The sequence below is a fragment of the Aythya ferina genome (genome assembly GCF_964211825.1).
Source record: "Aythya ferina genome assembly, chromosome: 1".
Taxonomy (NCBI): domain Eukaryota; kingdom Metazoa; phylum Chordata; class Aves; order Anseriformes; family Anatidae; genus Aythya; species Aythya ferina.
The window spans coordinates 88433375-88459775 of NC_140296.1; the positions used below are offsets into that span (position 1 = coordinate 88433375).

Consider the following 26401-nt stretch of genomic DNA (forward strand, 5'->3'; position numbering starts at 1 on the left):
TAAAATACACAAAGTATTTCACAGAATCACAGAACCATTAAGACTGGAAAAGACCTCCAAGATCATCAGGTCCAACCATCCCCCTACCACCAACGACATGCACTAAACCATGTCCCTAAGCAGCATGTCCGACCTTTCCTCGATCACCCCCAGGGACGGTGACGCCACCACCTCCCTGGGCAACCCGTTCCAATGCCTGACTGCCCTTTCTTAGAAGAAATGTCTTCTGATTTTCAACCTAAACTTCCCTTAGCGCAACTTGAGGCCATTCCCTCTTCTCCTGTCTCTATTCATTTGCAAGACAATCCCCAGCTCCCCATCACTTCCTTTCAGGTAGTTGTAGAGTGCAATAAGGTCTCTGCAGGTCAATAAGGTCTCCCCTGAGCGTCTGCTTCTCCAGACTAAACACCCCCAGTTCCCTCAGCCACTCCTCACAGGACTTGTGTTTCAGGCCCTTCACCAGCTTTGTAGCCCTTCTCTGGACATGTTCCAGGGCCTCAATGTACAAGAAGGTACTGAGGGATCCAGAGAACACCCTCAAAGTGGTCTAGGTTCAATTAGACCCAACTCACTCTGAAATATCTATAATAGTCATAAAACAATTTAATGAAGTGTTTTCTGAAACACCCATACAGTGAATAGTTTGAATTCCTTCATTTTGAAGTTTGATATTTGAGTGTCTTTCTTTGGCACAAAAAATATTAAGTTCACATAAAACAGGAAAGCAAAGGAGACAGTAGTGCTGTCAACTTTCAAAAACACTTCGCTACTTTTGGAGATAAATAAGTGTTTTAGAAATGTAAACGCAGTCACATATAAAAAGCTAAAATTGTCAAAAAGAGATATGTCAAAGCCAGTGATGCACAAAAAAAAAAAAAAAAACACACATTTTCTGCTTTGTTTTGGGGGTTTAATAATGAGTCCAAAAACCGGAAGTCTGAAGGTCTACCATTTTGAAATATTCAAAGCTTATTAAATGTAAATCCTCCCGTAATAATGAAAAACTGGAGACTAGCATGAGATTTGAAGAAAGGCTTTACATTGCCATGAATTCCCAGTGGAGAAATAGAACAGTGCTGCTGGTATGTACATGTTCTCTCTTTATAAAATAAGGTGAGGTCCACTCTCTACTGATGACTGCAACTTTGAATGAAGCAGCATTTTTTGGTACTGGCACAAAGGCAGAGAACAAAAGATCACTTATTTCACAAGTTCACACTAATTAACTAGCCAGATTTTATCTAATAGAATCTACATTGTCCTCTTGTCCCTCCTCCCAAAAAGAATAGCTACACATAAAAAAAAAAAAAAAAAAAAAAAAAAAAAAAAAAAAAAGTTCAAAAACATACATTCATATATGCTGACAAGTTTCAGCACATGGCCTCCTGCCTTGTTTTTATATATAGAGTCCTACTAGTATAAACACAGTATGTAGATTGTATCTACTCTAGATTTAAATGACACAATATAGTCCCCAAAATATTTTTTTTTTTTACAGAAATTAAAGAAGTTCTTTGATAGAGAACCTGCAGGTGAGAAGAAAAGTGAAAGTCATCTTTTTTGCCCTAATGTACATTCTGCCTCTGCTGGCATGTGACATGCAATCCTAGACATGCATAAGAAAGGTGAAGAAAGCTACTGAAATACTTTTCTCAACTTAAATTAAACATGTTGCCCAGACAAACAGTAGGAAAATTGTTCAGTTATAGTAATAGAAGTGTTTTAAAATTAGAAAATTACTTATTTGTGTAAGTACAGCCATAAGATCTTTAATTAAACAGTGAAAAATAAAAAGGATTACATTACATATGCATATGTATTTAAAAGATCTCATACATAAGATCTTCTTGACCAGGAAAACTAAAAAAATAAATTGTATTTTCTATGTACTTATTTTACATACCTCCACTAAAGTCACAACTACCACAGCACCATCTTCCCAGTGACACATTGCCCTTCAACAACTACAGTTACTTATTTCCTTTTAATTTTCTTTCCCCTCAGAAAACACACAAAGTATTCCCAACTTCCTCCATTTCCTAAAACAACAAGCTGGGCAAAAGACACTAACTGACATCATTTGTTTCAAGAAATGCAAGCCCTGACTGGCCATGCCAGTAGGCTATTAGGAATAGATATGTAGTGAGATCATGCTGCCAATTTTCCCTTAGCGGGATAATAATTTTTGTCCATTTATGTAAAAGGTCAATGTTTTATAAAGATTTTAGGAACACTGTACTCTCAAGCCCTTTCTATGAGTTTAAAAATTATGAAATTGGTTTTAAACAAGTGGAGAAGGAAGGAAGAAAGACTAGTAAATGAACACAGTATAATTTCAAATCTGCTGTCCCCTTAGGAGATATGAAATTATGAAACCTTTTTCCATGAAACATACAGTAATATCATACACTAGCTCACAGATTTCCTGACTATAAACATATCCATATACTATAGTACTATAGTACTTAGTACTATATATACATATACATATGTATATGTATGTACCCATATATATGTATATACACATACATATACATATATATACTTAGTACTAGTACTACTAGTTAGATATAGTTTAGATAGAAGTTAGATATAGTTTCTCATGGATGCATGAATTTTAATAGCATATCAGCAATGACAATAACAAACTGTCTAATATACAAGTTGTAGGACTATGGATATGAAAATAGTTGTCACCTTATTACAAAAATTTACCTTGTACGTTAACTTGTTCTTGGTATAATTGGGCACCCATAATACTTTTCGAGTAACCTGTCTCACTTGGCAATCTATCACAATATGATCCTGCGCCAGAGGTTTCTTCCCTATTCCCTTAAGGCTAAAGACGCTTTCAGTGCCAGCCATAGCATTTCGCAGAATAAGTCTTCCCTATGACAAAGAAAGAAGGAAAAAAGTTTCAGCACTGTAAAAGTGTCATTTGGCTACCAAACCAATACTGGATTTCTATACTGCATTATGTTTGTTTGGTAATGCATGCAGATGGATTACTAGTGTTTCACAGAACAATTTGGTTTTGTCTTTGGCAATTCACGCATTTGAATAGCATCCTGCAGGCAAAATCTCCCAGCTAGTGTACAGGCAAAAATACATATACTGCTTCTTGCTAAAGGTATCACAGCCTTTCCTCTGCTCTTCAGTTTTAACATTTAGAATAGTGATTACTTTGATGGCAAAATCAGCTTCTAACTAGCAGTTTACCTTGTAACAGAAATTGTATTATGAAACAATCAAGTACCCATCAGCAAAATTCACTTGTAATATAATGAAAAATGCTCAATATTACTACATTATTACTTAAATAGTGAGATAACATTTAATATATGTCTTTAAATTCAGAATGGAACACAACGTACATTTTTATAATCAAAGGTCAGAATCTCTGTAGAATAACTAGTCCACTCACTGAAATAGAGGGTTTGAAAGAAGAGAAAATAAGTGAACAAATAATAATAATCTTTAACTTTGGTAAAGTTAGTTCCTTTGTTGCTTTTTGGTTTTTCTTTCAGCTAACAGGAAATATTTCTAATTCACTAAAACTTTCAAGCAGGTGTTTAATGCTAGTAACGGCTTAAGCAATTTCATAAGTTGGAGACTGATGTAAGTTTTATTGACAAAATAATTCTTTGTAATGTTTAAACTAATTTCCTTCTTACCATTGATAAGCACTCAGCAACTGGCTTGAACATGAGAGGATACAGAGCTGTTTCACCTATGCCCACGTTTATTAGAGGAGGTCCATGAAAGCCCTGTCCTTCCAAAACTGCTTCGAGTTTCCAGTCCTGGCTGGACATGTTATTCTGAAATCAAAGAAAAGTCATAAACTAGATTATGCATTTAAAATTTTCAACATGAATTTCAGCTTTTATTTGCAATTATCAAAACAGAGCACAGCTCCTTTTTTCCCAAAATACTGGCTCAGAGCACCTACTAAATCGCTATTCCTTGGACTCTGAAATCAAAGTAAAGACATAAATTAGATTAGGAATTAAAAGCTTTCAATATGCATTTTAGCTTTTGTTTGTATTTATCATCAAATCAGAGCTCTTCTCCTAAAATACTGGCTCAAAATACCTTCAAAATCTCATATTTCTGGTAAAGAGTTACTAGCAATCATAGTATCAGTATCAATACTGTCAGCAAGAAGATTCATTAGAAGAATATGATCATGATATAGTTAACAGTCAAGACGGAATTAATAAGTATCATTATAAACATTTACAGGTATCTTTACAGTACTGTTTGTAATGCCTGCCAAAATTCTGTCTCTTTTGCTCCTGTAGGAAATCCTAGCATGCCTCTTTGAAGTGCTGATGTGGTATATTAGCACACAATGCTTCACTTGGTCACCAAGTGTACTACAGGACCAGCCTTGCTTTCTAATTAAGGACTCTGCCTCCCAAAGGAGTATGTACAGTCCTGTGCTCTCAGAAACTGGACTAATCTCTTCTAAAGAACGGTTGTCTTAAGTAGCATGAAAGCCTATTTATGAAGTGTATTTTGCCTTGCATCTAGACATATCGTAGCACTGCTTGATTGGGGTAGGTAGATATTTTGTAATATATGCCTGAGGGGCTGCATAAAAATCGTAAAATTTAAATAATGATATTCAGCCTCCTACTATTTAAAGGAAATAGATAACTAAACATCCAATCTACAAAAAGGTAAAAAAAAAAAAAAAAACTGAAAAGGACAGAAAAAAATGGCATTCAAAAGCTAATATCAGCCTTGTCAAAACAAAGATTAGACTGATCTACAAAAAGAGGAATTAATCCTTTTACCCAAAATTGTCTTGACCCATGGAAAACCACAGATAAATGCCAGAGGTAAGCAATGGATTTTGGAGAATGAAGATGACAACCTATTTCAATTCTTTCTTTGGAAAGTCTCTTAAACTCAGTTCTCTAAACCTCATCAACAATGCACAATCAACTGTAGTTATCAGAGCTAAAGTCACGGCATGGCATGAGATCTGCAATATCATGTTTGATTTTGGCTGGGATTAATATGTATAATCAACGTTTAATACTTTGTTATTAACAAGAAAATATCCTAGTAGTTGAGCAGAAGTGTCTTGTTTGGAATACTGAGATTTGTAAAATGCCTCAATTTTTCAAAATACTTCTATCACTACAATCTCCAAATCTGTAATAATAACAATTGCAACATCAGTGGCAGAAAGCATTAAAGTAAAAAAAAAAAAAAAAAAAAATTAACCTCATTACCCTCATGCTGAAGATAAAATAAAAGTGAGAAAAAAAATTAAGAAGATTATTATTCTTCTCATTTTTTATTTTTTTTTTTTTTTCCTCACCACAGCATCAGGAACAACTATATCCTTTTGAAAAACAGATTGACCAGTTCTAAAACTAGCTGGTCATCATCCTTTGTTAAATGATTGTTTTAAAAGGGGGAGAGATGAAAATCATCACTGTGATCGTTCTTTGATATGTTAGAGAGGAGGACAGTCAACATTTGTGGGCCTAAGTTGTTTTACTTTCAGTAATTTCTAGAGCCATTGTTATCAGATGTTTCCTTTACCCACACTAGTGATGACTATATTGATGAGTACGGTGTTTCTCCTTAATCTCAAACAATAATTTATCAGTTGAGAAACGTAGTTGACAAACACGGTCATTTTGAAGTCCTTCTGTGGCAAATTCTTCCAATACAGCATGAATTTGTTTAAAACATTCTAATAAAAGGTGAACCACAAATATCAGAAAATGAAAATACATTATTTGTTTAAAATTTTACTCCCTTGCACTTATGCATTAACAAATAGTTTTAATTAATTGCTATCTCAAAACCTGTTAAATTAATGACAAACACAAATAATGCTAAAGGAGTTAAAAACATTTCACAGGATGGTAGGTGATTAGACCTAAGGTACATAATAAGGTCGCATGTATAGGATCTATACCTTTTCAATCCAGAGGCTGAAAGTGAACGAGAGAACAATTACATTCATTTCACACTTGTGGAAATTATGGATACTTCTGATGTTCTTGCTGAACTTGCTTACAAGACTGAACTTGCTTATCAAGAAAGGAACAAGAATGTGAGATTCAGGCGGTTTCTTATTCTGGTTCTGTCACTAACTCACTGTGTGTTGTTTAAGCAAATCACTTGACACTCTTCTGTTCCATTTATAAAATGGTTCACCTACCATATAGATGTTATGACAGTTCGTTTGCTAGTGCCTGTAAGAAGCAACACTGAATATAAGGTTCAAAGAACCAAGTTTAGCAGACTGAACAGCCCTACCTTGAATGACAAACATAAATGATAGTTAACAACATAAAAGTATGGAAATGTTTCTGATTCTGTATTCAATTCAGGAATTGAAAAGCATAGAGTAAACCAGACACAATGCTAGAGCTAGAAAGAATAAAAGTAAAACATGTTCCAGAGGTAAATACATCTCTTATGCTGAACATAAAATAAACCTTGTAAAAACCTATGTAATCATAAAATGTAAAAGGACAGGAACAACTTCACATTTTTATATTTTTTTTATTCATCAATGTTTGATTTTGCAAATGTAGGGCATATATTTTAGCACAGACTTGTCACATGTGCTTTCCATGGGAGGAGGCAGACTAAATGAGAGATACACATTCTTTCTCTCTCCTTACACACACATAAAAAACACTGATTATACGCTCCATTTGGAGTACTTTTTAATTCCTTGTTAAGAAAACAAGCATAACTTAACAGAATAAATCTATGACTGCTAAAGAAATTTTAAAGCATATGTTTATGAACATTTGGAGGTCAATAAAAATAAAGCCAATCTGTTTAGAAGCCCTCTGTCTGAGAAGGTGGAAAAAAAAATCCTTACCCTTCTGTGTTACGTAACACCTCATTTCAGCTAATGTAACGTTCAATAAATCAATTGTAAATAAATAATATATGAATACCTTAACATTTATGTGTAAGAAAAGGTAATGCTGTAATATGATTTCCTTTGATTTTCTTTACTCTTTTTTCTCTTTCTTAATCAATTAATTAGTTCCTTGTCAAATCTCAGTATTTCACTGACTATCCACAGTAACATTTTTCCCCAGATATTGTATCCATATTTGAAGCTGCTGCCATTCTTTTTTCTACAAAATTTCAGATAATTTTTCTATATAATATTTCACTAGTATTCTTAACCGTTATCAAAAGCATTATCAAAAGGTCACTTCAATTATATATATCAAGCCCTAGTTCAAATCTCAGAAAACATTTTATCATCCTTCTTTGTTAAAGAATTTGTATCCCTTTCTCTTGCAACTCAAGCTTCTTCCCTATCACTTGTTCATTTTTCTTCCTTTAAATCTGACTTCTCTAAATTGTGAGCAATGATTTTTCTGAAGGAAATGACATTCTAACCTACACTCCATATTCACTCCCTGGTCGTATACCTCATCTGTTAAATGCTTAAAATGCAAAATAGATATGATAAAACTATACGTAATATTCTGCCTACACTTTCCACATTTTGTAAGTTGCGTGTAATCTAACTGTAGCAAAAAAAAAAAAACACCCCACACAACGAATTGTTCCTTAGATTAAACAACTCTTTTTTCACCTTTAGTATGGTAACTAGTTATTAATTAGCAGATTATCAAATATAAGTACAGAAATGAAACATTAGAAATAAACTCTAATAATTTACTCTCTGAACTGCTAGAAACTAATTTTCCGAATAAACCTTACACCACATCCAATATGGATTTGGAGTAATAATACTGAAGTCAGTATTTACATGCTTTTGAGGATTTTGCAGTAGTAAATTTTAACTGTATTGATCAAGAGTTCAGTTTCTAAGAATCCTTAATCTTAGTTTAGCTTCAGGCAGTAAAGTGAACTTACTATTGGAATATCCTGAATCACGGCCTGGTAAGCTGGAGTTAGAAATTCAATCTCTGCTTCAGCGTGGTTTGTATTCACTACACATTTAATCACATAGACACGAATATCCCGGGAGGACTTCAGGAGAATCTCACAGCGGTAGCAACCAGCATACTGAGGAATGAATTTTATAGGAAGCTCAACTGCATCACTTCCATCTAAAACCAAACAAACAAAAAACAGTGAAATGTAGCAAAACTTTTCAGAAACATTTATTTTACATGCAGGATCTGGGCAGAGTTCCAGTAAACTGTAGGAGATTCTCCATAGTAGTAAATACAACAATTTAAAATGAGCAATGTAGTTTTAGGAGTATTATAATGAAAGAATGGCAAAAGGCCAAGTTTTCATTAAAAAAAAAAAAAAAAAGGATTTAAACATCCAAACAACATTTTCTATTGTCTTTAGTAGAGTACAAAGAGGAGTATTTTAAAAGATCTGCTAAACCTAATAGACAAGTTTATTGTATATGCATTATTGTAAATATAAAAAAAGTACAGTAGTTACTATCAAATGCTCAAACACTTTGGTCAACAGTTACCATGAAAGACACTGGAAACAACAGAATTTATTTGGTAGTCCTAATAACAACTGGAATTCTATTAAATTTAGTAGTTACCATGAGAGCTCCTTGTTAGACATTTCCTATGCACAATTTTGGATTGAATGTCTGGGTTTCCAAAAAAAGTCTGAAGTGTCCAAATTAAACAGAATCATTGTTCTGCTTTTGGCTGAGTTAATTGTCTTTGTAGAGAGGCTCAGCCAATGCTGTGCTCTAGAGTTTTAATGTAAGGAATGGTGATAACACACAGGTGTTTTCAGTTGTTGTAGAGCAGCGCTTGTACAGACCAAAGGACTCATCTTCTCATGCTGCCCCTGCCAGCGAGGAGGCTGGGGGTGCCCAAGGAGCTGGGAGGGGATACAACCAGGACAGCTGACCCAAACTGGCAAGAGCAATGTCCCATACCACAGAGCACCATGCTCGGCAATAAAAGCTGGGGTAAAGAAGGAGGAAGGGGGTGAGAGGATGACACGTGTTCAGAGCGATGGCATTTGTCTTCCCAAGAAACCACTACATATGATGAGCCCTGCTTTCCTGAATGTGGCTGAATATTTATCCGTCTGCTGATGAGAATGATGCTGATAGCAAATGTTGTTTTGCTTTGCTCGAGCATGGGGCTTTTGCTTTACCTAGTAAACTGCCTTTATCTCAACCCATGAGTTTTCACACCTTTACTTTTCCAATTCTCTCCCTCATCCCTCCTGGAGAGTGAGTGAGTGGGTGCATGGTGCTGAGCTGCCTGCTGGGGTTAAACTGCAACAGCCATAAAAAGTCCAATTTGCCCAATCCAGTGCATGTAAGAAAATCTCCCCACAGTAATTCCTAGAGTATATAAGAAGCAAATACAAATGCTTTCTGCATTTGAAAATAGCCAGATCTAAAATGTCTGCTACAGAGACATCCTCTTCTGCTCTCACTTGTAGAAAGTATCAGAGACTTTCACAGTATCCTGCCCCCTTCACTAGCCCTTTTAGGACACTTTACAAAGCAGAAGGGAAGGCACTATACAAATACCACTGACTGGCCACCAAAAGAGTTCCATTCAACCTTCCCAAGAGCCTCTAAGGAACTTGAAAAACTGAAGACTGCAGCTGTAACAACTTCCCTGTAGTTTTATATTTAACAAAGACTGTTTCTTTTCAGCATTTTACAAGATTAGAAACCAATGCCAAAAGCCCACATTGGAAAGATAATGAAGAAGGTCAGAGACAATGTATTGACATGACAGAAACTTACAGATAAAACTCCGTAAACAATTCACTTCTCCCTAAGGGGGAACACCTGGCAAATTCTTGTGGAGCTTCCCTTCTTCTTCCTTTAATGTGGCTTATTTTCTATTGTTTTGTATAACTGGACTTTGAAAGTGCAATCAATCTTTATTTGCAATGCTGCTCATTCTCTTTCATTAAGTGGTGTTCCTCGCATATTCAGTTCTCACCTCTGCAAATGAACAGCAAACTGAAGCTCTCTTGTTGCCTTAGGTCATCTGTACTTCATTTTTTGCACAAAAATAACCAAAGTTCAAGAGAGAAATCATATGAATGGCAGTATTAATCTTTCAACATTACTAGGCTATCAAAAAGAGTATAAATTGCACCTCAGGTTTAACCCTCTCTAAAATAAATGTTGTTTGTTTGTTGTTTTTTTGTTATTTTTTTTCTTTTTTTCTTTGTTTCTTTTTTAAAGACAAGATTAATAACCTGGTAATTTTTGAATTACTTTTTATTTTCTTTTTTATTTTTTTCTTTAATTTTGTCAGCAATCTATTATCCCCATTAGTTATCTTCCACAACAGTGACCAGAATTTGGCACTTAAGGAACACAACTGTCCATTCTTTAGTTCATGAATACAGTCCTCAATTTTCTCTAAGAATTATTTTAGGATATTAAAACAAAAGACATACTTGAAGTTTTAAGTACACATTTTAAATGCTTGTATTTCAAGATACAGTAGACTGTAAACATGTATTTGAAGAAATACAGTGCAGTGAGTGAATTGGAAGCTCCAAAAATATTTCTCAGTGAATTTTACTTTCCTGCAGTAAATGGAAATTTCAGTTACCAACTTTCACAGTTTAATTTCACTGAATTGGATCCCTCTTTGTCTTTCAATGAATTGGACTTTCAATCAGAAATGCTTTCAATAGGGGAAAAAACAAACAAAAGTCTTCCGTGCATTTTATTTTTATATTATTCAGCTTGGCATCAGTTTTATTTATTTTTTTTTCTTAGGCATAAAAAATCACATTGAATAATAAGTTACTTGATTAATTAAAACAATTATAATCAAAATGAAAAGGAAAGTAAGTAAATTTGTCATGTTGATTTTATATAATATCTTATGATATAAGATATGGTATCTGGAGTGAGAAAGAACCTCCAAATCAAAATGATTACAGAAACCACTTCCTTGTGAATTACACATGAAGGTTGGTTGTTTTTTTTCTTTTCTGCATTTTTTCATGCAAATTTTAAATGCCATAAAGTAAATTGGGCTTAAAAATCTAATTTTAGCATGTTTTCTTCTTACCCAGTCCTGTAAAATATGCAGCAAAGATTAGATTAGGAGCTAGTTAAAAGATTAAAATAATCCATAGGGTCACAACTGACCTTACAATTTCTGGGACAAAAGCAATAACAGTAAGCAATGGCCAGCAGCCCTTGCATTATTTCCATGTAACAGGAAGCAGAGCCTGCATCCATGGAAATGAATGAGACTGCAAGCATTCCTCTGACAGTGAAAAATCAGGCAGAACAATACCAGTTGCTGGTACATTTTCCCTCTCTAGACAGGATATTCATTGTTTGATGGGGACAGATTTCACATGAAACAGGCAAACAGCCCTTGGACCATGGGCCCTAGATTCTCCTTCTTGGATGAGCATCCTAATCATTTTGCCACAGTCATGGTTGCCTTAGATCTGAGCTCTAATCATTCACAGGAGCTCCAATCATTTGTAGGTTCTCTCAGTTCAGCTGGCTAAGCAAACAACTCTTCTCATGGCAGTCTGTTGTCTGATAATGAGGAAATGCTTTGGGTAGAGAAGGAACAACAATTTGAACATTCTTGTGCTGAGAAGTGCAAGCAAGTTTCATCACCCAGTATCTTGGTCAAACATGCTACATACTAAGGGCTTTTAGAAGCAGGAAATAAAACACTTTATGAGAAGTTTCATTTTATAGATTTGTGTTAGATAAATGCCTATGGGAAACATTTACTTGATTCTGAATCTGAATTGGGTTTAGAAGCGAAACAGCTGTCAAAACAAGGGCAGTTGCAAAAGTAGAACTTTTGGTGTAATATGACCATACATTCTTGGAAAACTCATTTACAGCATGTAGGTGTTGATCTTGTTCTCTAGCAAATGGCTAGCATCTTATGCCATCTATTTGGTACAAAAGACAATCAGATCACCATCTGGAATCAATAAAGCCCATGTTTTTTGGTTCTTAAAAATCCTACAACTCTTCATTTTAGGTCTGCCTGACTTGAATTCAAAGTTAATACACTAAATGTGTTAGCCAATGAACAGTACCTTTAATCTTTAAAACAAAATAAAATAAAAACTCACTTCTTGTTGACATTAGAATGAAATGAAAAACATATGCTGGATTCTAGTAAAAATATTACATTGTAGATTCGTTGCTATTTAGGCCTATTATAATTTGTGTTAGGAGGGTAAGGGCTGGAACAGAAATGCGATTCTTTCATATCACAATCTGTTGGCATAATTTCCAATGGTAGGAAACTACATGTCTTCAGCAGTTAGTCAGCTATATGCACCTTCTATTAGCTTTTATTCAGTAATGATGGTAATACCTATTCAGAAAGTCAAAGCTCAGTCTCACAGTGAACTTAACTCAGCCTCTGACACCGCACATGTCACACATAATTGGCTACATTGAACTGAAGACCGAATTTGCAGGCACAGACTCCTGTAAGGTTAAATAAGCAACCATGCTGAAGAGCCCAGAACTCTTCTAATTTCTGCTTATGTATTGGGTCTTCAAATGAACTTATCTGAATCAGAACCTCACTCAGTTTTCAAGACAGTAGTCTTGAAAAATCAACCATTCTTTTACATCCCTTAATGAGTGCTGATATGTTGTGAAATTTTTGCTACCACTGTGCACATTCATTTGCTGATTATTTTTTTTTTAGCTCTATCTGAATACAACAGAAGAATTTCTAAGAAGCCCACTAACTGATTATTGATTCTTTTCTCCACTTAAATACAGTACATCCTTACACATCTAAGCAAAAAGTTAATACATTAAATCAACTGGAAAAAGGAAGATTATGCTGGAAAAATAAATGGCCTGGAAGCAGTTTTTTCTTAATTGATTTAAAAATGCAAATGGCAGTGATATTTTTTCAGTCTTGTCACAAATACTCATCAGCCTTGCACATGTATCAAATTCAGAAACTGGTGTGTGGCACTATAATAAAGTAGAATGAATAGTTTCTTGATTTTCTTTGTTTATTTTTGCTTATTTTGTTGTTGATTACTTTTTAATAAACACGGCCCCTCAGTATTCCTAAAGAATAGTTGTAGAAGCTTTAGCGATAAGCAGGCTACACAGTAACTATGCTAAGGGGCAACTGAAATGCTGTCAAATAAGAAGTTTACTTAATATAACTGAAGAAAGACAGTGAAACTAAGGTACTTTTTTAAGTCACCCGATACACAGACCCTCCTGAATAGGGCTAGCCAAATTATAAAGTATTACATTTGGAAAAATATGCTAGAATAAAATTTTTAAGCCTCTGTATCTTACATCACAAGAACAGAGATACAATCTGTCAAAAATAGTTGCCTAAAATTTACATGTATCAAAAAGTAATATATGTATGTATGACTAGAATAAGGAAGTGGCTGAGGCAGGATCTTTAAAAAGTAAGCAAGAGAAGGAAAGAGGAGGAGGAGGAGATTAAGCAAAATTTCCTACAAGCAGAGAAGATTGTTCACACTAATAAAAAGAAGTATACTGAATGCATAAGCAAATATTACAAAGTAAGACTCAGAGACAACTTTTTATAACATTTACTACAACAGAACAAGTTAGTGAAAAATTAGTAATGAAGTCTTATTGCTTAATACAAGAAGTGCTGGCTAGATGTTTCTGTAGTACATGGTAATACACATTCTTTTTGTCTGCAATCTAGAGTTTTTTTAAGGAAAGACGTTGTTTCCTTTAAAAAAATCTACAAAGGACTGCATGGTAGGAAATCTCTAGATAAATCAGAAAAAATAAAATAAAATATCAATATATGTGTGTGCATTACAAAGAGCATTTTAGTGACTCTGGCAACTCTAAATTAAAAGTAATTAAATTAAATTTAAAATCTATAAAACATGCGTCTTTAAAAAACACAGCAAAATTTTCTAATTATTAGATCATTTTACCCTAATGGTTCACAGAATATATGAAGGCAGATGGATGCTTATCAGGTTACAGTTTTGAGAGCCATAAAAACTCTCTCTATATTCAAAGTTTCTGGTGATTTCAACTTTAGAAGGTGGTCAGGGAACACCACCGGGACAGCACAGCAATCCTTCCAGTCACAGCATGGAACAAGTCCAAATATGCACATAATTAAAATGAAAAGAGTCCAATGTCTTCTCTCAGGACTGGTGATGATGAGAAACAGGACCTGACAACACAAGATCTATTATTGCCTTTAGAGAAGCAGTACCTTCTATGCCTCACAAATGTAATTGTGTCAAGATTGCAAAGACAAAGATAAGCCTTAACACTGACAATCATGTAAGTGGTTGTCAGCGTTCACTGATGAAAACCTAAATCACATATCAGCATCCTCAGCCCTACAGATTTCATTTGTCAAGTGAGCTTGAAGCCTTCTCTTTCAATCCAAAAATTCTTCACTTAGGTAGACTCCAGGTTTCCGTGAATCTTCTGAAAGACAATACTAAATTCTGAACAGAGAATGAGGTACAGAATTCTCTGATATGTTTTCTGAGGATTAACAACTTCACCACAGCATTAAGCCTATTCACACACCAGCATACGTGAAAGGCCTTCAAAAAGTTTTTTGCAAATCAAAACAAAACAAAAACAAGAAAAAGCACTAGAAAAAGCAGGTATTCTCCACTGAATTAACTTTTGCAGGTATTAAACACAAACGAAAATCGTCCGGTCTAATATTTAATTTCTTCTCACTTCTGCAAGACTAAAACATCTTTCTACTAATATATGCACATACTCAATAAATGTAGCTGCTGTGAAACTTGTAAGGATAAAGAGCTACACATCATTTTTCAGTGACACATTTTGAAATAGAATAATATATATTTTTAAATTATTTGTATAGAGAAAGAAAGGAATGTTATCCTTTACACTTCTAATCCCATTACTGGCTCACTATCCTCAATGATTAAGACCACCAAAAGTAATTAAATTTTTATTACTATACTGCCAGTTAAATCATAGAACTGAACTCTGAAGGTCTTAACATGATAAGGAGTTAGAATAAAGCCTCAGAATATAAACGGTAAAATGAAAATATAACAAAGTTGTGTTTTGGCCAGTAACTATGTAATTTTGCTTAAAAAGATTAAGACTTTCTGCTTTATAAAACAAAACAAAACAAAACAAAAACAACAAAAATAAGATACTGGAAAAGTTATGTAGCATGTGTACCATGGAACACTAGGATGAAATAACAGAATTACTGATAACACTTTATTGAAGAATAGATTTAAAGCCTCGGGAAATTGCTTTAGTGAAAGGCAAAAAACAAAAAAAAAAACAAAAAAAAAAAAAAAACAAAAAAAAAAGAGAGAGACTGTTATGATTAAAATCAATGCTGAGAAAATATTTGAGACATCATTTAAAAGTCATAGAAAGAAGACTGTTAGTTGTTCTGCACTTTACTTATTGGTCAGTATGGCAATGAGAACATACCATGTTTCTAACTACAATTATAGTTTACATAAGAAAAATACTGAGATTGAATCTGCATTGTAGAGTTGGTTATTCATGCATAACATTTTCATAAATTAACACAGTTTAGAGGTGTGCCTTTTTGTTGCTTCTGATGTAGATTTTGGGGTAGAATGTAAAATAACCCTCTTTGCTAACGTGACCCTATTTGCTAACAAATGGGATTTAAGGTATTATTCTAAGGTCTGGTGTTTTTTGTTTTTTTGTTTGACTGCTTGCTTTTTAAATTGCCAGTAAATATCAAAAGATCAGTCTAAAATTCAGTAGTCATGTCAATATGGGCACTTACTGCAGTCCAATAGGCATGCCAATACGCGTACTTACTGCACTCCTTTAAATAATAAATCACATTTTTTTCAAGAAGAATGCAATTATATTGTGCATTCTATGTACTGTTCATAATTACTGGTAGAAATGAAGTTTACATCTCATTATGCAAGAGTACCTTAAACCACTTGGTTGCATAAAACTCTGTTCTATAACAAAGGGGGTCACTTAAAGACAGCCACTTAATTAAACCCATTGGTTATGTTGCTGAAAAGCTTATCACAACAACCATTTAATGAAATCAGAGAAAATTAAGAAAGTTGAAGCTTTCTTGGGGGAAGAGGAAAAAAAAAAGAAACAGTAGAAAAGACAGGTTTGATAAGAACTATAATAGCTTGTATTCCTTATTATAGCTGCATAATAGTGAATGAAATGTTTACCATAGCTTACAGTCCAATAGACAGTTTTACTGGCCTTTTGTTTTGTACTGGCTTGTGTTCCCTGTGTTCATAGCTTTAGCCATCGCACAATTTCTCACTTAATTTCTCACTTAAAGGAAGGTCACTTCTTTCCTTTATCACCAGCCACAAAAGTAATGGCTTCTTGACTACTTAGGGATTATGGCAAGGAATGGGAGAAAGGAAAACAAAAGGATAGAAACCATTAGCTACAACCTAGAACTAATAGTAACTTGTACTGTTTTTACTCTGGAAACACACACATAATGAGACAGATGAAGTAAGACAGTCAAAACATTTCTACATGTTATATCCATGGAAACCACCAACTTGTCTGTTTGGTGAAACACGGAGGTACGTTAGGACGCTACTTCTCTGTTGTTTAAAATCTGGAGCCATTATCTGTATTCCACTTGACATTTTAGCCTTTTCATTCTTTGCTAATATACAGTGCTATGAAAAAAATAATTTATTTCAAGGTTATAATTTGCCTTACATGAGCTTTTACATGCTCAAATTCATTATCTTTTGGCTTATAAAGAAAAGCATTTTTATTTTCAGTTACTTTTTGCCTGAGTTATACACTGGGATTGAACTACTTCCTAGGCTAGTTCTGATGATCTAAAGTTACTAAAGCCCGTAGGATGATGTTCCAAGGCAATGGTGATAAATCTCTGTGGTATGTAGTCTTCTTACATACCAAAATTTTTACTTAGCAAAGAACAAGTTACATTCTGTGTATTTTTAAGAGGAGATTTAAGACAGGTACTTAAAGTGCAATTGAAAGAACTTGGAGTCTTTCCAAAACCAGTCTCTATTACGTTTTAGCATGCAGTCTATTCCCAACACATAGTTCCATATGCTTGATTGCACCAAAATACATAGATCATGAGGCTATTCCAACTAAATACTTTTTCACAAAATCTGTCATTACTAACTTGACAAAGTTGATATATATATATATATATATATATATATATATATATATTTTTTTTTTTTTTCATTTCATACCAATTTCCAAATTGGTAATGAAAAGTGGTTAAAATTGTCCAACAAGAACTAATTCCTGAGAGCTCACTTTCTGATGGTTCTCCAGCAAATGAATCAATAATAATAATAAAAAATCCTCCAGTTTTTCAATCTGCTTAGCTTATTATTTTTGTTCCAGTCAAGTATATTGTTTGGTTTTGGTCAAGATGTCATACTAGGAGAAAGATAAACATATTGTATTCTTTCTTATATCTTAAATCTGTAATATTGTCAAATATTTAATAAGCCTATTTAACAAGATCTATTTTACAATAAAATATGTTCAGTGGCATTGACTTTTACATTTTAATTCCTTGTTAACAGCGTTCTTAAAATGTTTGCCAGACATTTATACTGCTCCCACATTCTAAGTGTGTGGGGGGTGGAGACAGAGAGTGATTGTATTCTCTGCAGCTCTTTTGGATTTTTTTTTTTATATGCTTTCCTTTGATGGATAAAGAATCAGCACAAATTAAGAGAAAAGTAAACACTTCCTTACTTTAATGTATTTTTTCACTATTTTTTAATAATTTATTTTTTTTTAGATATGTTCATCCACATTTAAAAAAAAATGCAAAAATAATTTGAGAAGCTGCTAAGTAATAGTGACCTAATACCTGGACAGTTATCAACCTTTGTTCTGAGATTACGATGGAAGCACAGTATCATGTCATTATTAGATTTGTCTGTGCAGATTTTACTCTCTTTCTTGGATGGTTTTCCCCATTTCTATAGTACAATCCAAAGAATACACTACACCACTCAACAAAGCCTTTACAATTTTTTAATATCACCTCTACATCCATTATTACAAACACAGTCAATTATTTTTTTAAAACTGACAACAAAATAATTTTAACTAGGATTTAAACACCCTGTCACTCAAGAAATATTTTAGCCTCCGACTTGTGATACCTCTATTCTACAGCTTCTACCGACCACTAGTCTACTTGCTTTTAATACTGCATTTTCACCTTTCTGAAAATGTGCCTGACAGACCTTAAAATGTTTTACAGCGCAGATACTATAATCTAAACAGAACAATTCTGTAACAATTTCTGACTTGTCAGGAATTCCTTATTTTTTCTCCAGAAGAGAAACCAAAAATGCACGGGGTGCAACGAGTATAAAAACATAGGCCATGAAAGCACAACTGATTCCAAGTGCCACTGAGAAGTACAGGGACTTACAGAAGGAGTCTACTTATCAAGACTTATAAGCAATAAAAAGAATCTGTAGATTTTTCACATTAATAGACTGACTATATTTCAAGCCTTTACTAAATTTACTAAGGAAATTAATACTTAATTTGAACCAGCAAAGCCAAAACTTATTTGTCTGTGTTGTTACCAGATACTTCTGGGACAACACATTAACTGTGATATAAATGTGCGCGGATCAGGTAAACATAAACAATTTTTGGTCTAGTTCTTTTATGCAATATAACCTAGAATGCTATATAGGTTTACATAAATCATTCTAAAAACTAGTTAAAGAAGGATCAAAATGTGAGCCAAGTAAACAAGAAAACATTTAAAATTTCAGTACAGGATTTGAGAGAAAGTCCATTTTCTTTAAGTGTTTAGGAAATCTTCGGAAAACAGTTTCTCTGGGAGAATAAATCAAATCCATTATATTTATGAATATTCTTACCTATTTTCTCAGGTGAAACATCTTTTATTGAAGGAACTTTCAAATTAACTCTGCTAGATGCCAACACTGGAATAGAGAGTTTCTCAGGAACGTCAAATAATTCTTGCATGCTCACTTGTACACTGTAATCCACATACTTCAACTCTGGTGGGAATTTACGAGGTTTTAGGAGTTCGCATCTCTGCAAGTGAAGGAATAATGTGTACATATGAACAATGATCTCATAATAATTTCAGGTTAGGAAGTTACAGGCTTAAATGCGTAATTCCATAACTTGTAAAGTGGTAATTAGTCCTGTTATATAGCAATGGTTGAGAGGCACTCCTGAATAAAGACTGTTTGGTACAATTTTCTAGATATCATGTATCTGAAGCATTAATTTAAAAATAATGTTTTGAGATTTACAGTAAAAACACCTCCTACTCAGAAACCACCTACCAACCTTTAAAGACACTCAGAGAAGAGAAAAAAAAAAAAAAAAGGAGAAAATATTAAAATGAAAATGTATTTTGTTTCAGAACAGGTGTTTCTTTAATCCATTAAATTTCTCATTAATGATAGTATGAAAAAAGAAAAAATGTTTTGACATTCTGTGAGAAATTACTGTATAGTTAACTGTGCTAACTTTACTATTCAAATGTTGACAATATGTTCGAGAAATCAAAGCATTTAGAATTAATTTTATGGACAAACAAGCTCCTCCTTTTGGTGAAAGGCACTGCTAATTCACAGCATGAAACATTTTAGTAAAGTTTTAGCACAACACATAAAGGCAAAATCAAAAGAGGCATCTAAATCTCATAATGAAAACTAAATTAGACACCTGAAGGAAATCATTACTGAAAGAACGCAATGATTTAACACGCGACTTGCTCACAATTTCAATTTTTGATCCAACAACACAGTATATTTGCAATGCTCGAGATAAACGATAAATTCAACAAATTTAGTAACTGTAGTAACTCTAATCATCAAAGATGATCAAAACAGATTTCTCTTTCTTGCAGCAAGGAAAAGAAGGTGTAAAAGCACTGTACAAAAATAGCCAGGATTTTCAACCACGCATATAGACAGGTCAAGTAGAAACACGAAGTATACATTCCTGAAGATGTATATCCAGTCTAACTTCAAAATACAGCTCGCATTTATTGCTGTTTTCAATGGGATTTAAGTGAACATGAGTAAAATTTAAAGTTTAATAAAAACTTTGGACAGGGTCTTTTTTTGGTCAGGAATGGTGGAGGGGATATTTAGACAATGAACATAAAAGAATACTTCAACTCCAAATTAAGTTGCAGAGCAGAAGTCCCCCTCAGAAAAGAAGTTTCTTCAATAAATGCCACCAGAATTTCTATACTCTCACTTTTATACAGATAGCAGGACAGAATTCATAATAAAAAGAATAGGAACACTTTTTAGAAATTTATCTGCATAGTGGATTTCCATACTGAGAAGTATTTTTAAATGAAGTTTTTTTCTACAGCAGCGGTATAGCAGAACTACTTTATTTTATTTCTGACGAGCAATTAAAAATTTTTCTGTACATGAAACAAATATGTCCTTTTGCATGTTATTTTCACTTCTCACACAATTATTTATTCAGTAGTACAAAACGTGACACATTTCATTACTGTTTTCCACTGTTCTTCAATACAAGTAAATTTAGCACTCGTGTTAGACCTTAGCATACTTAGTCATAGAGAGACTAGTACCATCACATTCCATTTCAATTAGATCTACAGCTTCAGAGCAGTCAAGTCTTTCATCAAGTCTTTGTTAACCGACTGTGATATTAAAGGACTTCAGTTAAGAAAAGTTTATAAAAATGTCACCATGGCAACATAGCAGGTATGCTCAAAACAAAAATATTTGTGTCTAAATTACATGGTTACAATTCTTGTCCCATGACAAAATATTAACATTAATTAATTTGATTTGTATTACTTTTTAAACTTATCTGTAAATAAAAAGGCATAAATTTAACAATCCCAAGACTCTAGGGAAAATTCTCTCCCCCTAGCACTGGGAATCATGCAGCACTGGGACTGGGAACCATACTCAGGAAGGAGTCCAGCTGAAAAATTGGAATAATATACAGCTTCCCAGCCAACTGCCTGAGGCCAGGTAGCATCAGGTTCACAGGGGAAATTAAACAATAAAACCCAGACTTTGGCCATAATCCATAGATGTTTAAATTTGGATTCTATATGAGAAAAAAAAGCTTGGTTATTTGGGAGTATTGCTATTATAAATTCATTCATAAATACTATTTGAATGTCTACTGGACTATCTAGGGTTTTTTTTCTAGATGCTGAATTCTTGGGGAAATACCCCTAGGTTGGAATTATGTATAGGTAGGGAACTATAGCTTATAAGGGAGATCCAATGCTTTCCAAAAGTATGGTGTATTGATTGCAAAACAAGAAAAAGTCTTTCCTGCTCCTCAATTTGGTATGTCTGTTCTTATAGAAAATAATTATAAAAAATAAAAATTCTGTTAGAGAATTTTCTTTCCTTATAAAATGAGCATAAGGACACTAATACAGACATCAATACATAGAGTATAAAAGATTCTTTAATCAATGTGTATTTTTCAGAAGCTAACTGAAATAAACCATCAATGTTCTTTTTAACTGCAGCTAACATTTCTTAAATGGTGACTTTTTAATCACATGAGTGAGGAAGCAACTTCAGAATGAATATTTAAATTGTGTCTGAGGGGAATGAGGATTATAATCTGTCAGATTGCAGAATATATTAAAAACAACAACAAAAAAGACTTCATTGGACTATTTCCTGAAAATTTAAAATTTTAAAATTTCATTTTTACACACAGGAACAGCTAAATAATTCTAGGACCAGATTTCTGTGTTTCTCACCTCTACTCTGGACAGCCCTAGCAATGCAGTTGCAACTCGGACACTACTGCTATCCAGAGTCTCTGTGATCTTTCTTCTTTCATATTCAATATTTGACATTTGCTGTTGTGCAGCAATAGCCAGAGCCCTTTCTCTTGATTCATTGATCAATGGAATCCTGAGATTTTCTTCAAGAGTCTGCTCAAGACTGCATTTCAAATATAAAACCGGCTCTGCTGCCCTTGGACCTGTTTAAATAAAAATAAAAAATATAAAATAAAACCACCACCACCACCAAAAACAATACTTGTCAACTGCTACTGTATCTTCATAGAGTACTTAAAATCCTTAACGTTCAAAGAAAAACCTGAATACAATATTCCTTTGATATTTAGTTACATGTTACTTCTCCAGTACATGCTATTTACTTCCATAAAAAAAATATTTTTAATCATAGTGGGGAAATAAAAATTGTCACAAACTGAAATCCAAATAGAAGTTGCTTTTCATGGTTAATCAAAAAACCCAGACTTCAGTGTTACTACTACTACAATAGTAATAAAGCTTTAAAAAAGTCTGTTTCCTTTAAAGCACAACCACTCTTTTATTCCTTTAGATGATGTTGCATTGCTCCTAAAAGAAGTCACCATCAATATAACTCTGATCAGAGATGGCAAAACTCAAAGAGTTTTTCAGTAGAATGTTCTGAGATCCATAGTTCTCATTAAAGCTCTCTGAAATAAATACCAACAAATCTTTCTTTGTCTCTCCTGTAGATACACTTAACTTACTTCAAATTTTCACATTCATATGTAGAAATATCAGTGGAAAAAAAAAAAAAAAAAACATCTTGGAAAGCAAAACTGCGGGTGAGAGCTTTTATGCATGCACTAGTATCAAAGGATCTTAGAAAAACAATGTTCCATCTTATTTGGCAAAATGCATGCCAAGAGCAGCATATTTTTACCCTTCACAGAAAGAATGGAAACAGATAAGAGAGCTTACATTAATAAATGAGAAGTGGTGCATAGATTTCTGATATTTCATGCAAGTGCCTTAAATCAAAATAATCTTGCACTGCTCTGGTTAGCTTTTGACGCATAGCAGAGAAAGTTTCATAACTGATGTACATCTCCGTATTTTTTTCAGTGAATACTTTTTACTTGGTCAAGCTGGTCCACAGAATCAAACACACTCAGCAGTGACTTTCTTCAGACCTCTGCCCAGTCTGGCTTGAAATGGCTGAGATACAAAGCTCCCAGGATACGAAGATCTCATGAACATGATTCTGACCAGACTAATTCAAAGATTAAAGGAAGGTAAGACCTTGTAATAGGCAGGAAGTTCCAGGAAAAGACTAGAATGACTAAAATGCTATAATACAAAATATCACTAGAGGTGCATTGAGATCAGTGGCTTAGAAATTGTTTCACGTTTTCCTAAATGCCTCATTTTGACCTAGACATGTTAATATTTTTTTGATCTTTGTACCATGTTAAAAACTGTCTTGCTTGAGAACATCCAGGGGAAAAAAATAAATCAATCAAACTTATTAAAACTTGCTCCTCTCCCTCAATCCCTTTTCCCCCCTTTCTCCCAAATAACTCTTACCTCCAGACTCAGTCATGGAGAAGTATGTCTGAACTACTATCAATGAAACAGGCTATATACCTAATAATTATTTTCAGATTAGTTGGCGTCTGAATCTACATTTAGTAACAAGCAGACAGAAGGACAGTTACTTTACTGCCTACTGAGCACTGAATTCTTAAATTTAATCTCAGAACATAAGATATATGTATTTCAAATATAGCCATACTGGTTCTGAAATAGAACTGACAGCAGTTTATCACTGGTTGTTTAAAGACAAAAGTATTGGATTATCTGTCAAATCACAATACTTAATACAATATTCATGTGTTCTAAAAGTAGAAAAACTCCAGGTAAATTGACTTGTCCTGGTTTATATGGCTACAGACCACATTTGACATAAAAGAGAAAATATGAAAAAAAAAATGATACAGACTGTTAAAAACAGCTTCACATACAAGTAAGTCCAATAAGATAACTAATAACCAGATCACTGCTGCTCTGAAGAGAATGGACTGGACAACATTAAAAGAAATATCTCATACTTACATTGTAATACCTTTCTTACACTTCACTACCAACAACTGCTTATACCAGATACATATAATGAATCTTAACAGAAAAGAATATTTGCAAAGAGTGATTTGCTTTATTTCACTGCCCTCACTTCAATTTACTTTACCTTCTAATGTGCTGCTAATATGCAAAACATTTGGACTATCCATTGGAAGCAGTCCTGAAGGCAAAGGTATATCACCTGTTCCTTCTACCAGGTATACAAATTCTCCAATCTGAAACACAGAAACATGCATATACATGTAATTCTTAAAGGAACTCATGGAAGAAAAAAAAAAAAAAAAAAACAAAAAAAAAAAACAGAATATTAAAACTGAAAAAACCTACTAACACTGAAGGCCTGGCTTGCAGAATAATTTACACATCCAGAAGAACCATTATTTTAGAACTATGTTTAAACAGAAAAAAATATATATAATTTCAAACCCTGCTATGATATCTAAATGGTTTTAATTAAGAATATTAAATCTGAAAAGCCAAGAAATTTTTAACAAGTTGAATCCTTTCCAACTCCTCATATAATTTAACAGAACGAGAATACCCTGAATCATAAATATGGTGATAAATTGAATTCTAATTAAGTACTATAGCTGCATATATTGAAACATATATACCAGTTGACTTCATTTTTTTTCACTTTGTAGAAAATGGTTACTGTAATTTTGAGCAAATAACACTTGTATTTCATCAAAAATAATTAAATTCCTATAGAAGCTTGAAAATAACCATAAATATGACCCAGAACAAAGGAAGACAATAATTTGCCATAGAGGAAAGGATAAATGAATGATCAGAGAAATAATACTTGAATAATAGAAGGAAAAAGGGAGGGGTAGGGGGGGAGGGAGGAAGCAAATAAAAACAGAAAAGTGATAAAAAATAAGTACTCTAAACTACAAAGACTACAAAAAGAACATCCCAAAACTAAACGTAATTAAATTAGGTACATATATACATACACCAGGAGATTTAATAGACATAATAGTATTGCTTTGTTAACTTCTTTCAGTTTTCTGCAAACTTTTGTACAACTTTAGTTTCTACTGACTGCAAGGCAGAGGATCAAATGTTGCTGTGACTAGACATAAAATTTACCACAGAAAGTCAACTCATATTTCCATAAACTATATTCTATAAAATCATGCCTCAAAACTGCATTTATTTCATATATTCTTCATTCCAGATATGAGGGAGGTTATTTATTTATGTCTGTTAGTTTACCTGTCAGCCAGTGCAATTTTTTCACTCTAATATTGGTCAATAACAGAAGATATACCTGCTTTTTATTTTATCCAAAGCATCATCAAATATTTATGCTAAAGCCAAAAACATTGCAGTTATGTTTCTAGCACAGCAGAAGGAAAACTACCGAACTTTGATGGCATTTTCTCCCCTTCCTTGGTTCAAGAATTCAGACAAATCTTCCTTGAGAAGGATTAAAGAAACCTACAGGAAAATAGGTTTCCCACATCCAAACTAATAGCCACTCCTGGGAACCAATTTAAACAGAAATTATTCCTGTTTGACACAGTGTTTTGACTCCGTAAGGACCACTAACAAGCTCACAAGCTTGCAGCACGTACAACTAATTTCATGAAGGAACTGGTTGCTAGGTTGCCGTTCTACTATCAATTACTTTTTTTGTCATCACTGACATCAACATACTTGTATGTAGGAACAAATTTCCCCATTTCCCTTCTTGCTTTGAAGAAATCTTGCTTTTTGATCTCCAAAAAATGCAAATCCTGTTTTCTTTCTGCTGAGGTTTTCTTAGCAGAATGGGTATCATAATCCATTTTGCAAATTTAGCAGGGAATCCCTTGGTTTTCATCATTTACATTTCCAGTTTTCATGATCTGCAAAGGCTAGCATAAACATTTTCTAGGGCTTAATGTTTAAATAAATAAATAAATAAAAATAAAATGTCTGTTGAATAAGCTATTTATCTAATTGTGTTGCTAGATAATATTGCAAAAGCATGAATAGCTACTAGAAATTTGCAGTTTCCATGAAAGTCAGTAATTAAGAACAACAGAGAGTAAAGTATTCTTTAAACAAACCATTTAATTTCATATTAGATATTTACCTGTGAAAATCTGGAGTGACAATTTTAAACTATGACTTCATAAATGACTATCATTGAAATCAAAAGTCATTCATATTTAGATTATCTCCCAGAAACAGAAATCTAGAGAAAAAACAACCCACTTATATTGCCCAATATACAATTCCTTCTCTGAAAAGACATATGCTGAAAATTTAAATAATATCAATTTTGATTTTTCTTAAAAACAAGTACAGAAACAAAACTTTGAGAAATGATAAACAACTTGTTCTGTCATTTCAAACATTAGAAAAGTTAACATACAGATTCTTTCTTTTTTTTTAAAAAAAAAAAAAGCAACATCTAGTTGCAACATTTATCTAGTGTTTTGGATCTCGACATCTTTTATTGTAATGAAGCTACATTTTGACTCTGACTGCTGTTTTTGTCCATTTGTCTTAATGATTAGGAAAGGTAT

General features: G+C 33.4%; 1 protein-coding gene across 1 annotated transcript in view; it reads right to left on the reverse strand.

Moving 5' to 3' along the window:
- Positions 1-26401, reverse strand: part of CFAP47 (cilia and flagella associated protein 47) — a 300477-nt gene that overhangs the window by 164905 nt on the left and 109171 nt on the right. Inside the window, exons 42-47 of the mRNA XM_084506723.1 lie at positions 23986-24094; positions 21735-21961; positions 18856-19036; positions 7882-8078; positions 3675-3818; positions 2716-2889 (exon numbers count right to left, since the gene is read on the reverse strand). Of these exons, the coding sequence (XP_084362849.1) occupies positions 2716-2889; positions 3675-3818; positions 7882-8078; positions 18856-19036; positions 21735-21961; positions 23986-24094 (1032 nt within the window). The remainder of the gene's footprint in view (positions 1-2715; positions 2890-3674; positions 3819-7881; positions 8079-18855; positions 19037-21734; positions 21962-23985; positions 24095-26401) is intronic.